Source organism: Dromiciops gliroides, chromosome 1 (assembly GCF_019393635.1).
Source record: "Dromiciops gliroides isolate mDroGli1 chromosome 1, mDroGli1.pri, whole genome shotgun sequence".
In the NCBI taxonomy this organism is placed as follows: domain Eukaryota; kingdom Metazoa; phylum Chordata; class Mammalia; order Microbiotheria; family Microbiotheriidae; genus Dromiciops; species Dromiciops gliroides.
This window is the reverse complement of record NC_057861.1, coordinates 132,046,482-132,062,414: the sequence shown is the minus strand read 5'-3', so window position 1 is coordinate 132,062,414 and position 15,933 is coordinate 132,046,482. Positions and strand designations below refer to the sequence as shown.

Below are 15,933 nucleotides of genomic sequence, written 5' to 3'. Positions count from 1 at the left end.
CAAGCAGATCATCTCATCTTGATACTATCAGTGACATTGAACAGACTTAATCAGAGCCATAGAGCCAAATGGGACCTTGAAACTATTTCTCTTATCTAGCCCCCCTCGCTCCAAACAAACCAATATTATCATTATAGAGGAAAAGCTAGTTTTGTTCTTCTTGAAGCTCTCCTGGGGGTTTCTACAACTTCCCTTGGTGTCTCTTTCTGGTATTCAGTCCCACACTCGAATTAAAGAAATCTCTCTTTATGTACAACTGAATCAGCCTTCTGTTTTCCTATAAGCTCCATCTTCCAGAAAAAGTCTCTTCTGGATCTAACTACACAGACCTATGAGTATAGATTGAGAGCTAAGAAGGATTTCAGAGAATATCTACTCTATGCTCTTATTTGATAGATGATGGAAAATGAAACTCATAGAGATTAAATGACTTGCCCAAGGCCACTTAGCTAGTAAGTGGCCAAGCTTGAACCCAAATTGGTTGACACTAAGTAAGACAGGGCTATTTCCCCATACCACATGACATCTGACTAAGAAGCACTGGTTACTAGTTACAAGGAGTACCTAATCATGTTGCAAAAATTGTTTTAAACAAAGAATCAGTTCAAATATATGAAAGTATAAAGTAAAAGTATAAATTGTATGATATGGGTAAGAAATGTCACTGAGGAAAAATTTGTCAAAGGATAATGAGGCCTCTCTGGGTAGGAGAACAGGAAGTGTATTCCAAGTGAAACTTAGGTTACTTAGTCTGTCAGTTGAAATTTTCTCTTATGCTCACCAGAGTTTAGGATTTCCAAATTCCACATTTTAGTTTTGGGGTGTGACTAGCTTTTCAAGACCTGGATTATTTCAAAAGGACATTTGATAGGGCAATGGTGTATATATTACAAAAACACATTTACTTACACTATTTCAACACATACAGTAAGTGGAAAATTTCTCTCCTGTGCACATGTTTTTAGTGAGTAAGAAGCTGAGCCCAAGCAATTATTATGACTGTAAAAAAATATGGAATTCAATATTCACAATGAGAAATAAAAGCATAAACTGAAGCTTTAGATTTTCCTAATTGATGAGTGAAAGGTTAGTATTCTTTCCACAGTTATTTCCACATTCGCTTGTAAAGCTTGGGAAGATAAACTTAATAAACTTGATGTAATTTGGAAAGCTTTGATTGTTTTTCCCCTTCATTGTGTATAATTTATTCAGTAGATAAACAATAATCTTGCATTTATTAAAGGCTGACTGTATTCTAGGCATTGTCCTAAGTTCTAGGGATACAAAGAAAGGCAAAAATAATCCCTCCCCTTAAGATGCATATATTCTAAATGGAGAGACAACATCTAAATACATAGGTGGATTCAAGGTATATGCAGAGGAGAAGGAAGGTAATTTCACAGAGGAATCCTTTGGTGGCTGGTTAAACCTGGAAAGGCCTCCTACAGAAGATATAATTTGAACTTGAAGCCTTGAAAGAAGTCTTCAAATCTTGAAAGGTAGTCAATAAACATGTATTAAGATCCTACTATGTGTACTAAACATTATAGAGAAAAAGGAAGGGAAGATATTTTCTGCTTTCAAGATCATAGTCTAATGAAGGAGTAGATGTTTTTATGTTTAAACAATTTAAAAAACTTGTTGAATTTTAAAATGAATTGAAAAATTGTTAGTTTATGGTGGGCCACGTTAGACTACTGAATTTCAGCACTAGAAGGGCCCGTGGTGACTACTCAGTCTAAGCCATACCTAAATAAAAATCCTCTCTGCAACTTATCCTAGTGGCCTCCTAGCCCTTTCTTGAAGATTTCCAGAGGTTAGGGAGAGAAATTGTACTACAGACCATTCCATTTTAGGACAGTTCTAATTGTTAGAAAGTTGACATGCAAATAATTATGTACTAACAAAATGTATATGGGATGAATTGGAGAAAACAAAAGGAAGGCACAAGAAAGAAAAGGCTTGCTGTAGAAGGTGGGATTTCAGCAGGAGCTTTGAGGAAGCTAGGGAAGTCAAGAGGCAGAGATGAAGAGGAAGAATATTCCAGAAATGGGGGACAACCAGGGAAAATGTCCAGAGTCTGGGGATATAATGTTTTATGTGACAAACAGTAAGGAGGCCAATGTCCCCAGATTTTAGAGTAAATGGTTGTTATAAGGTATAAAAAAGACTGGAAAGATTTGTGGAGGGGGCAAAAGTGAAGGGTTTTGAATGCACAACTGAGTATTTTAGATGTGATCCTGGAGGTAACTGTTATTCATCTTTTGTTTTCAGAGAACCAGTGACATCGCAGGTGATGTCTTGACTTGCACAGGAATTGGATTTAAGTGTGGCAGAGTTGTACAAAGTTGTCATCTTCACTGTACTAGTCCTTGAAGTACAGTGGCATGACTAAAGTCAAGATGACTGGTCATGGCCCAAGATGCAGTGGATGACTTTGGTGTATCTGATGTCTGACCAAGCTCTAAGTGCCTCCTTCATCCAGCTTCATCAGCTTCTTAGAGCCAAAGGTGAGAGTCAGCTGACAGTTGAACACCAAAGGTGGATGAGCAGCCCTGAAAAGGGTTCATCAAGCCCTCATACCAGAAATGCCAGCCCTCCTTGAACATTCCATAAACACTCCTTGAGGCAAAAGGGGGTCAGTGGAATTTATTGGGAGGGTGGGAGTTATATGGCTAGATCTGTGCTTTAGAAAAATAATTTTGACAGTTGAATGGAAGACAGACTATAGTGGGGAATGAATTATGGCAGGTATGAATCAGAGGCTATTACAATAGTCTGGGTAAAAGTTGATGAAGGCCTCTACCTGGGTGATAGCAGTGTCACAGTAGAGAATGGGAAAGATAAGGGAGACGTTATGAAGGTGAAATCTATAGACCTTGGCAAAAGATTGGATGTGGGAAGTGAGAAAACCTAAGGGGTCATGGATGATACCCAGGCTGAGAGCCTGGATGACTGGGAGGATGGCAGTACCATTGACAGTAATAGAGACTTTAAGAAGCAGGGAAGGTTTGGAAGAAAAGGTGAGTTCAATTTTGGATATATTGAGTTTAAGATGTCTACAGGACATCTAGTTCACTAAAGCCCACTAAACAGTTTGAGATGTCAGACTGGAAGTCAGAAAAAGTTTAGAGCTCGATAAATACATTTGAGAATCATCAGTATTGAGATGATAATTGAATCCGTAGGAGCTGATGAGGTCACCAAGTGAAACAGAAAAGAGGGAGAAGAGAACAGGTCCCAGGACAGAATTCTATGAGATACCCATAACTAGTAGGTATGGCCTGAAAAAAGATCAAGGCAAAGGATATAAAAGGATCATGGGAGAAAAACCAGGAGAGAGTACTGTCATGAAAAACGAGAGAGAAGAGAATTCAAGGAGAAGAGGTAGGGATGGAGAGTATTTCATATATAGAGGCATTAGAGTTAGGCAGTATAAAGTCACTGAGATGGGAGAAAAGATTCTTAAGTGCAATGAATGACAAAATGGGCTAGTATGGATGGTTTGTAAAGTGCATTATTGGGAGCAGAATGTAAGAAGATTGGAAAGGTAGGAAGGGGCCAGGTCATCAAAAGTTTTCAGTGCAAAGTAAATGAATTTATATTTGATATCAGAAGTAATAAAGAGTCTCTGGAGTTTACCAAGGAGGGAAATAACATAGGAAGACCTGCACTTTAGGAAAACCACTTTGCTGAATGTTTGGAAGATGAATAAGAAAGGGGCATCCTTAAAGCAGAGGGACCAATTAGAAAGCTATTGCTATAGTCCCAGCATGAGGTGACCCAAGGTCTTTCCACCGCTAGTGGAAAGAAGATGTTATGAAATTACAAGATTTGGCAACTGTTCAGATGGGTGTGGTGACTGGGAGTAAATTGTTAGGGAGATACACTATGGTGGCAAGTCTGAATAACTAGGAGGATGGCGATACACTCAACAGTAATAGAAAAATAGTGACAAGGGGAAGAAAACAGTTTTGTTTGGGGCATGTAGCATTTAAGATGCTTACTGGACATCCAGTTTGAAACTCCCTAAAGATAATAATGATATGGGACTGTAGCTATTTGGAAGGATATAAATATACACATAAACATGCACACATATATAATAAATACACGTGTACATGGACACATATATGCATCATAAATATGTATATATATATGCATGTATATACACAAGTACAGACATATATACATATATGAGTGTCTATATGTATGTGTATATAGGTAGGTAGGTATTACAGAGATGGTAAACATGGTAACTGAACCCATGGAAATCAGGATCAATCACTTATTGGTGAAGAAATAAGGCATATTTTAATGCAAAAGATGGATGGAATGTAGAAAATCAAGATCAATTCCACCTTTTCCTTTCATTAGTGACTCTATTTGAATAAGAAGACAATAAAAATGAACCTTCATTGGAGAAAAAAAAAGTTAACACCTGCCCTAATCTGTAAAGATACTCGGAAATTCATCTCTCCTTAGAAATACATGGTAAATTCATCATCCAGGATTTACTTCTACCTTATGCCTGAATAATGCCCTCACCTAAAAGGACTTCCACATATACCTATTTATTTCTTCCTCACATTCCTGTGAGGCAGGCAAAAAGGGTATATTTAGTCCTATTAGGGATCATAGATCTACAGGTAGAAGGGGCCTTATTCTAAACTCTTCCAATTTTATAGATGAGAAAAAATGAACTTTAGAGAGATTTTCCATTGGTCATGTGGCTCATAAGTGGGAGTGTCTACTGTCAGACCTAGATTTTTAAAAAATTTTCCCTAGATTTTTTTTTAACTCCAAATAAGAACCATGGAGGAGATAAAATGTACTTGTAATGAAAACAGCATGTGACATCAAGATTCATACTTAACTTCATAGTGGTCACTTTCATCAGATCAGAGCTTCATATAGAGATAGTTTGAGGTAACAGATATGAACTCAAGAAGACTGGAGTTTCAGTTCTGCCTCTGATAGTTTAGTAGCTATATAATCCTGGGCTACCCACTAAACCTCTTTTTGCTTTCAGAAGTCCATAGGACTTAAATAAATCATTGGTGGGTTTCAGTCTTAAGTGGTCTAGGGAGTTCCCACAAGAATTCCTCTAATTGTGGAAATTATAGGTTCTTTTCTTGTGATATCCTGAGGTACAGGGATACCCCCTAGGTGATTTGGCACTTTGGAGTAACTGGCAATTCCAAGGTTCAGGATTAGAATGGCTAGGGTAGGATGGTTTGGTGAAGGCATAGTGCTGTAAGTCTGTCTATAACTGATCGTTTGTACAGGCAGAGTACAAGGGTGCCAATTTGTGAGGTCTTACACATAAAAGAGAGACCTCCATTCACTCCTAAATAATGGGGATGATGGCTTTGGCTTAGGGCTTTGTCCCTTAATTAAAATGCTACTATTCCTGGAAGGAATAACAGGCTAACCCCCATCAATCATTTATTTGTACCCCAGTGGACATGAGTTTATTGTATCATTTTCTGAGAGCATGTTCTTATTGGAGAGAGGAAAGAGAACATGAAATGTACCCTGCACATGAGACGTTGGATAGAGAAAGGAGAGAAAGGTACTAAAAATGAGAACCAGAGGCAGAGAAGATTATTCTCTTTTGCTATAAACACAATTTTGAGCATGGTTAGCTTTGCTTAGCACCTATCTCCAGGTATTCTTTTGCCTCCTACCACTTGCCATGACCTAATGTGCTATACAGCTCAATTACTTGCATCCCCAGGATGGCTGACTTGACTTCTATGACTTGTGGTCTCATCATATATTCTTTATTCCTGTTATTCCACTTTCACAGATTCCTTCAAAGAGTTTTGAGTCATACTGATCTCTATCTAAAGATCCTAATGTGTATTATAAATAGCAATTGATTTTTTAAAAATGTGGCATCTGCATGAACATCACTGACATTTTCAGGAACTAGAAAATGAAGGTCAGAGAAATTCAGATTTATTCTGTATCATGCTTAGAGAATAATGGACATAGGAAAAGCATTGCTTTGGATCCAACTCTCCTAAAAATATCTTGCTTAAGAACACATGGCGAATCACTGGAAAGAGCCAATAACTGACCTCAGGAGGCATGGTTTCGTTTCCTGACCAGAAAACCACATCCCTTTTTTCACCAAGTCAATGGAACATTTTTAGCAAAATCCCCCATAGGACTTACCTCCTGTTAGCATGACAGCACATTTGCACATACAGTTGTCATTATCAGCATCTTTCGTGCTAAAATCAGCACCATGTAAGATCAGACTACTCTGTTTTCCTGCCGTCCCGCTGTGGCCCTTTAAATATAACCTAAAGTTGGAACAAAGAAAAATCAGATAAAACTCTCAGCCCAACACAGACCTTGTCATATTGATGACTGATTATATGTTTCAATTTTCTCTTCATTTCCTTTATGCTCTGAAACAGAATAAGCACACTTCATCCATATCACAGATAGACCCACTGTAAGGCAAAATAAGAAAAACAACATTAATAACAGCAACAACTTTGGGAATATTCAAAGTTCTTTTAATAACACCAAACTCATCCCTGAAACAAAGGTCCATCTCATATTCTACCAGTGTTGTATGGCTTTAAGTCAAGTTACCTAGAAGTTTCCAAATAATTAAAATGAGTATTACTCAGAGGGAAAAGGAGAAACACAGATTGGGCATAAGCAGACTGTAATCCATTACAGGCAAAAAATTGTGAAGAACCCAGATTCACAGATGTCATCAGATAAATGTATTACTGGAAAGGGAGATGGACTGTTTATGGAATGAGAATGAAGGCTAACTCACAGGACAGCCTGAATATATCACTGGTGTCCTTGTTATGGGATGAGAAAAAAGGGTAGTTGAATCACATACAGAGAATTTAAGGGAAGACGTGGACAATAGCTGTACAGTACAAGAAGGCTTGCTATCTGTATCACTGAAGGAAATAACCACATGATGATATTTTGGATCCATGCTATTATTTGATAGTTACCTGGTAGTTAACTTTGTTGTGATATACTTGTCTTTGTCCTTTGCTTGGTTGGCCCTTGTATAACAGCTAGATAATGTGTTGCTAGCACTGTCTTCAAAGCCTTTGCTCCTTAGAAGAACCTACCAGAATTTGTATAAATATAACCTTTGAGAACATATGGCCACACCCACAACAGAGAGATATCAGAATAAAGCGAATATATTAGATATTATAGTAGTAGAGTGAGAGGTACCATCATATATTGAATAGAGAGCTGGCCTAGGAGTAAGGAAGACCTGAGTTAAAGTCCTGCCTATCGCTGTGCGACCATAGGCAAGTCATTTATCTAAGAGCCCTAAGACTAAAAAGTAAAAACTAGGGAGGCAGCAGTGGATAAAGCAGCAGCCCTGGATTCAGGAGGACCTGAGTTCAAATCTGGACTCAGACACTTGACACTTACTAGCTGTGTGAACCTGGGAAAATCACTTAACCCTCATTGCTCCAGAAAAAAAGAAAGAAAAGAAATGAAAACCAATTGAAGTAGAGGGAGTTTTCTCATGGGCATTTCCATATTCTCCTATTGTTTTACTAGTATGGGCACTGGTAATTAATTTCAGAGGGCTGGAGAGAGTACATAAAGAACAACTATCTCTTTCTATTGCCTTTGCTGTCTTCTCTTCCTTGTTAATTCCATTCACTCCTAGAATTTCAACTACCATCTGCATGAAGGCAATGTCCAAATCGATCTATCTCCTTTTAATCACTCTTCTTAGTTCTAGGACAACTTGGTGTTTCACCAGCATCTCAAATTCAACACATACAGAATCAAGCTCATTCTATTTTCTCTGATAATTCTCCTTCTGATTTTGCTACTTTTGTGTGACACTGTCATCTTCTAGGTATTCCATTTACATAACCTTGGGCATCTCTTTTATTCTTTTCTCACCTTTATTCCTCATATCCATTCTGTTACATCTTCTCAATTCAGTCTTTTCCAAGAACTTTCACTTTTTCTCCTATCTAAATTCTTACTAACTTTGTTGTTTTTAACTTTGAAATACTGTGTTATAACTTTAAAATGTCCTTCTAGGATTATATCTTTAAAGGTAAGATGGCGGGGCAGCTAGGTGGCACAGTGGATAGAGCACCGGCCCTGGAGTCAGGAGTACCTGAGTTCTAATCCAGCCTCAGACACTTAACACTTACTAGCTGTGTGACCCTGGGCAAGTCACTTAACCCCAATTGCCTCACTAAAAAAAAACAAAAACAAAAACAAAAAAAGGTAAGATGGCACATGCTCCAAAACACTTACAAATGTATACACAAACATAATTTTACATATCTATTGATTTTTATTGGTGGTGAAGATCCTTTAAAATATGAAATCTCTTTTTGTTAATTCAAGTTTTTGAGTATTACTTTCATGCCTCCTATCTTATATATCCATCACTACCATCTTAATAAAGTCATTCATTAACATCTGCTTGGACTCTCACAATAACCTTCAACAGAATTTCTCTTCTTCACACTCTCTCACCTCCAATTCATCATTCAAAACTTGGTCAGAATAATATTCCATATGTAATAAGTTGTCATGTTACTTTTCTCATAAACTGTCAGCACTTACCTTTTGCCTACAAAATAATTTTCAAACTCTTCTTCCTGGACAAGACGATCTGATTTCCTCCTATCTTTCTAACCTTATCATTTATTATTCTGTTTTAGTATTCATGATACTCTAGCCCAAAATGAGCTAATCTTTGCACTCAGAACATGGGATGTGCTCTCATATCTCTGGGTCACACTGTTTCCTCTGCTGGGCATGACCTACCTCTTCTTTTTGCTTGTTAATGTCTTATGTGTACTTTTTTGGGGTTTTGTTTTGTTTTTAATTGTCATAGTCTTTTTTTGTTTGTTTGTTTTTTGGGGGGGCAATGAGGGTTAAGTGACTTGATCATTGTAACACAGCTACTAAGTGTCAAGTGAATCAGGTCAAATTTGAACTCAGGTCCTCATGAATCCAGGGCCGGTGCTTTGCCCACTGCGCCACCTAGTTGCCTCCTTACATGTACTTTTGAGCTCAAATGCCATTTCTTCTAGGACTCAACCTTTCCTGACCTCTCCAGGCAATGACAATCCCCTTCCTCAGATGGCTTATAGTTTGGATTGTATACCCCTTTTAATGCTTTTATCATGGTCTGTTGTGTGTTATAGCTATTTGTGTTGATGTCTCATCTGCTCTACCAAAACATAGCTTCCTTAAGGGCAAGTACTATGTCTTATCTAAACTTCATATATTACTCATCACCTAACAGAGCTTGGCACACAGTAGGCAGAGAAATGCATTTATTGTTATTTTTTGTATTACTTGGTCAGCTCCAAGAAAGATAAAGCAAATTCCTGATATCAAAAGGGCAACTTGCTTGTCTTCACCAAGTTATTGCTTCATTCAACACATCTTTCAAATTTCTATCCAGTTGTCCTTTCCTCTGTCAACTTACCACCAGAAATTTCCCTTTTTATATGTATTTTCTTATTTAATTGCCTGTCTTTGGTATATCCATAGATGTACCTCTACTCCCCATTCCATTATCTATATCTCCAGCATATTCCAACAATCAATAGCACTGAGGAATGGAGCCCTGGGAATGGTCTTTCCAAGGAATTACTGCATTATTACTTTAGAGAAGACTTGTATATGTAATTCATCAACGGATGTATTATCTCATTCCCTTGCTTTTAAAAGATGAGTTGTATATAAAATATCCCATATTTATTTTACTCTTATTTTAAGCAGTATCTTTCCTGTCATTGCTTATTACTGGGCTTCCAATGAATGTTGAAGTCCATTTATCAGTGAAGAACTCTCTAGGTGGAAGGCAGTAAAGTGAGGTGGTGGGGGATGCTGGTGGTTGAATGTTCTAAATTTCCCAACATGTCTCTTTATTTACTAATTTATTTTAAATGTTCTCATTGCCCAAGTACTAATCCCTGGGCATGCATTCAAAACACAAACATATTTTAAGTTAAATCCAGTAGCTAAATTTATTTCTAAAGAAAAAACAATAATAGCTTAAGAGAGAATGCCAGACCAAAGTAATAAATACTGTAACATCCCCAAAAGGACACTTTTAGAACGGGGGGGGGGGGAAGACAAGGCAATGACTCTCTATAGAAAACTTTATTTCTGATAGAGTGTATATTCACTAACTGGAAATATAGTAGATATTTAAATATATAAAATGATAACTATTTGAATTTCAATGAAGTCTCAACAACTTTACTCCATAGTGTATGATTGGGAGGGGATTCTATTATTATTGATAGGCTGTTTGTGCAGTAGAAAATTTAAGGGTGTGCTAGAGTCACCTCCAACTAGCTTGCAAGGGTTGATTGGTAAATTATCAAGGTGAGCATTTACACCTCAGAAATTAGCAAATGCTACAAATCAGGGCTTGGTTTATTGAGTTTTTGATCATTTTAACTTTAAAAAATTGAGGGAGAAAATATTCATAACACATATTGAACTGAAAATTGTGTTACGTGTACAATCCGCATTCTCTCCTCCGCCACCCATTCCCCAAGAGATCTGGTTGTTAAACATTTACCAGGACGCTATTTGGACACAGGCTTTCGATCAGAAATGCTGGTGAAGAAGCTCCCCTGCCAACGCAGGTAAGCCGCTTCTTTGCAATTTATGGTCTTAGGTTTTTTTTTTTTTTTTAAGTGTGTGTGTGTGTGTGTGTGTGAGTGTAAGTGTATAATGGATCACTTGGGAAATCTGGAAAGGATTTTTGATCTTTCCTTAAAATAATAATCTTTTAAAAACTTAATAATATTTCCCTCCAAGTTCATAGACCCACGTGAAATCTATCCCAAACCCTTAGAAATTGGGCTAAGAATCCCTGTAGTAGGGTATAGCCTAGAGCCTTGAGAGGTTTAGTGACTTGACTAGAGTCACACAGTACTTACTTAGACCAAGGTCTTCCTGGCACTGAGTAATCCCTCTATGCTGCCTCTCTATGCTGTCTACATAGTTTAGTGAATTAGTTTTTTACAAAAATCATGAACTATATGGGTTTATAATTATGCCCAGCAAAACTCTGTGTCTATCCATCTGATCTAGGCCAAACAAGGGTCAAGTACAAGGATATTATTCTATGTAATTGAGACAAAATTAAGATGATTCTCTACACAAAAGGCATGAAATGCTGGCTGATTAACAGAGCGGTAGCTCTGGTTATTCACTGTTCCTAAAGCCTTTTGATGTATATTTTAGCTACTATCTCTAGTTACTTAGTCCATATATCCAATAGCCTATTATATGTGGGAATGCAAAAATACTCTTTAAATCAGACTGGAATCCATGAAATTATATGCCATTAAAAAGAAAACCTTAGCAAAAATGTTCTTATTCCACACTCTTCATTTTTGCCTACCCTTTTCCAGTCAGTATAGACGTGGTTTAAATGAAAGATGATGTGTTATGAGATAAAAACCACACGTTCACTCCAGAGCAAAGCAGTTGGCTTAACGACAGACAACAGAAAGGAGCTGCCAAAATTCTGCTGCACATACAATTGGATGTGAATAAGCAAGCCGCCAAAAAACAGAATCATGGTATTTGACCCTTTCAACATATTCTTCCTAATTAAGAAAAAATATTTATGAGCAGTATAGGGCCAGTGACTATGAAAGTCAGTTTTTTCAGTTTTATATAATTCATAAAAATATATAAAGGGGGATACAACAGCTGATTTTACATTCTTGTCTCTGATTCTTTAGTCATGTAGAATAGAAATCAAGCCACAGAACATCAAAAAAAAAAAAAAAAGGGAGCATAGCATTGTTACTACATATCCAGCCTGAGTCAAGAAGACCTGAGTTCAAATTCTGCCTCTAATACATAGTGGTTGGGTGATTTTCAGCCAATCATTTTGCCTCTCTGTTATCTAACAAACCCTCTACTATTATAAATTGTAGATTTAATAAATTAATTGTAGATGTAATGCTGATCTGCATTAGTACATGGAGTGTCCTCAGAGGACTCTATGCCATTGAAATAAGAGGTCTGGTCAAAATAGAAATAAATAAAATGTGACAAGTATAGAGAGTAAATCATCATTTTTTTTTCAGGAGAAATTTCCCAATAGCAAGTTTACAGGATCAAAGATTTAGAGCTGGAAAGAACCTCAGAGGTTTTCTAATCCAAGTCCCTCATTTGAAGATGAGGAAACTGAGGCTCATGGAGGTTGAGTCTTGTCCAAAGACAAGGCAGTAACTGGTAATGTTCAAACCCAAATCATCTGTCTCTAAATCCAGTGCTCAGTGCTTATTACACTAAATGTCCTTTCCTAAGTTACTTTGAATGCGATAGAGTCCTTTCAAACAAGATAAGTATCTATCCCTAGGATGATACTTTTTTTTCTTTCTCTAAAACAATTTGCCTAGCACCAAAATCCATTTCCACTCATGATATCTATCTCTAGACTTTAAGGATTGTCACATTGCTCACATATTCACTTCTCTATTGTACTCAGGGGCAAAACTCTCCTTCTTTATCTCAGTCAGTGGGAGTTGTACATATGACAAATTATAGTTTGGCCCTCACTCTTTCAAACAGTAGACAGATGCTCAAATAGCTGAACTCCAAAGTCTTAGGTACTGACAAGTCAAGCAGATTTTTGTTTTAGCTCTGAGAACTCCCTCTGCTGCCATATGGAACTAGTTTGTCTTTCTCACAATTATTTAAAGAAAATATGAAATGACCTCCATGCTTCTCCTTCAGGGCCTGGTAGCAGTGACTGATGCTGATGTAGCTTGGTGACATGGTCACTCATAAACCCCTTTCTTCAGGAATATCTTTATGCTTCTTGTGCCACATATAGAGCATGCCAGGCCCAAACACAAGTACAGAATGCGTAGCACTTTCCAAAATTGGGTTTAAAAAATAAAATTTTGTCTACAGAGAAGTAATGAGAAAACATACCCCCATCCCTACACTGGAGTTAAGGGAAACTATAGGTACAGAACATTTAATATAGTTAGATTCAGCTGACATGTTGGTTAGTTTAGCTGAAATGCTTTCTGGTCACCTACCCTTTTTTTCTTTTTTCTTTTTTTTTTTTCATTAAAAGGGATGATTCATTGGGAGAGGGGAGGGTTTCATTCAGGAAAGAAGATGATATAAAAAGGATGTCAGTAAAAACTTTTTTTTTTTTTTTTTTTAGTGAGGCAATTGGGGTTAAGTGACTTGCCCAGGGTCACACAGCTAGTAAGTGTTAAGTGTCTGAGGCCGGATTTGAACTCAGGTACTCCTGACTCCAGGGCCGGTGCTCTATCCACTATGCCACCTAGCTGCCCCTCAGTAAAAACTTTTAAATATTATAAGTGGAAAGTTTTTAAAAAGTTATTTTAAAATCACTTCTCCTGAATTTATCCAAACAGGAAAATAGGTATGTGTGTTGGGTAGAGCAAGGAACACCATTGTTTGTAAACTATAGTTTTTTAAAATTAGATTTTCTTGATTTCTAGGCAGAAGACCACTGATTTGTTTCATATCTTGGAGATTCTTACAAACTGAGTCAAATTTTGAGAGAAAGTTATTAATCTGGTTTTGAACATCCATGGTTTTAGCTAAAGTTTTAAATGGGGGTTAAGGAAAACCACTTTTTTGGGAAAATGTACCTGTTCAAAATTTCATAATTACCTTAAAGACTTAATTTGCTGAATCCAAATTATCATAGATAATTTCAAATATGAAATTAAAATCAGTCCTCAATCACATATTTGCTGTTTGACCCTGGGCAAGTCACTCAACATTGTTTGCCTTGGTTGCCCATATATAAAATGACTTGGAAAAGGAAATGGTAAACCACTCTAATTATCTTTATGAAGAAAACCCCAAAATGGGGTCAAAAAGAGTTGGACACAATTAAAATGACTAAAGAACAACAACAAATTCAAATAGAAATCTTAGCTTTCAGGATCTTGTTAATTACATATTTTAGCAAGAAGAAAAGAAATTCATACTCCGAATTACCAACTGCTTATGAAGCAAGAATATTTTCTTGAGACAGAAAACAAAGAAATAAACCATAATCCTTACATTACCTAAAACTGTTCTTATTATAGTAGCTCTAACCCTTGTGAATTATTTATAGGTAAAAATTAGGGACAAAGATGATATATATATAGTTTAGAGAATCTGACAAAGTATCAAAACATAATGAAATGATTGTTTTTACAGTGAACTGCCCAACAGAATGTTATTTAATTAAGCTTCTCAAAAATTATTTATTGAATATCTACTTTGCTCTGCATCATGAGTAATAAAAATAGATGGCACATTCTCTTTGCAATGTATTATGAGTAATAAAAAATGAAAGGAACATTTCTGCCTAATAGGGGCTTAAAATCTTGTTGGAAATATAAGCTATCATAGCTAACATTTATATGACATGTGGCACTTTTCAATATGAAATACATGAATGTGCAACAGATCTATGATTTCCTTAGCACCCATTGTGGTAACTCCCTACCCCAGAGCAGATCAAAGTCTACTTAAGACTTCATTGATAAATCCTGGTGAATGGCCTGAAACATTTAAAGATTAAGTAACCTAGCTAATTTAAATACCCAGTAAGTATCATGGGCAAGATTTGAACCTAGGTTTTCTTAAATCCAAATTCAGGATTCCCCTATGTCATGAAACAAATGGAAGTAATGTAAGGCAATAAACTCCCATAATTATGAAATCACAGCGTGTTAGGCTTAGAAGGGCCCTGAGAGACCAACAAGTACAACTCCAACCTTAAGAAGAATTTTCTATAGAACGAACCTGCCCCAAGCTCATTTAGCCTCTGCTTGAATTCTCCTAGTGATGATGAACTCAATATTTTCTAAAGTTGCCCTGTTTTCTGGTAGATAATTCTGTTAGAAAGATTTTCCTTTTATTGAGTCAAGTTGCCTATATCCAAACTTCCATACATGAAATCATGACTAATGTAACTGAAAACAAAATCCTAGATGTCACATGTCTTGTGAAAGATGTCTCATCATGAATCTCTTCTATAAAATTTAATGTGGAGTCTTAACATTTTATCTTTCCCATTAGTAGTTGAAGTTAAAATCTAGCACAGCCAGAAGTATGGACACCTTTTTTGCCGAATCCACAAATTTTACCCATCCAATATAGAGCATTTGTTGTCGTTCAGTCATTTCAGTCATGTCCAACTCTTTGTGACTCCATTTGGGGTTTTCTTGCCCCAATACTAGAGGAATTTGCCATTTCTTTCTCCAGCTCATTTTATAGGTAAGGAAACTGAGGTAGAGTTAAGTCACTTGCTCAGGGTCACAGAGCTGGTTTCTGATGCCAAATTTTAATTTAGGTCTTCCGGACTCCAGGCCCTATGCACTGTCACTGCTCTGTACCACCAAGCTGCCCCATTATAGAGCACAGCAAGACTCATTTCCTCATCAAACTCATGCAAATTGAAAAGGGATGGTCTACAATATAATGATATTTTCATTGTCTTCGAGTCATTTTCTATAAGGGGAGAAATGGGTTTTTCCTCAACATATAAAGACAAAATATGACTTTGCCACACAATAGTACCATTACATTTGCCAAAATTTATACCACAACAAAGAAAAAAACGTCTTAGCATGGAGAGATTAAGTTAGTGACAGAATATGAATTATCCCCCTTTCTGCACATAAGGGAGACAAAACTTAGCTCTGTTTAATCACGTTATATCATTTTTTTTTTTGCAGGGCAATGGGGGTTAAGTGACTTGCCCAGGGTCACACAGCTAGTAAGTGTCAAGTGTCTGAGGCCGGATTTGAACTCAGGTATTCCCGAATCCAGGGCCAGTGCTTTATCCCCATAATCACTTTATATCTTAATGAAATTACCAGAAATAACCAGAATAACCATTTAACAAGAAATGTTAAATAA

The 15,933-nt window shown here is 36.8% G+C and overlaps 1 protein-coding gene across 1 annotated transcript in view; it reads right to left on the bottom strand.

Moving 5' to 3' along the window:
- Nucleotides 1–15,933, bottom strand: part of ANGPT1 (angiopoietin 1) — a 328,587-nt gene that overhangs the window by 28,731 nt on the left and 283,923 nt on the right. Inside the window, exon 8 of the mRNA XM_043979816.1 lies at nucleotides 6,184–6,314. Within this exon, the coding sequence (XP_043835751.1) occupies nucleotides 6,184–6,314 (131 nt within the window). The remainder of the gene's footprint in view (nucleotides 1–6,183; nucleotides 6,315–15,933) is intronic.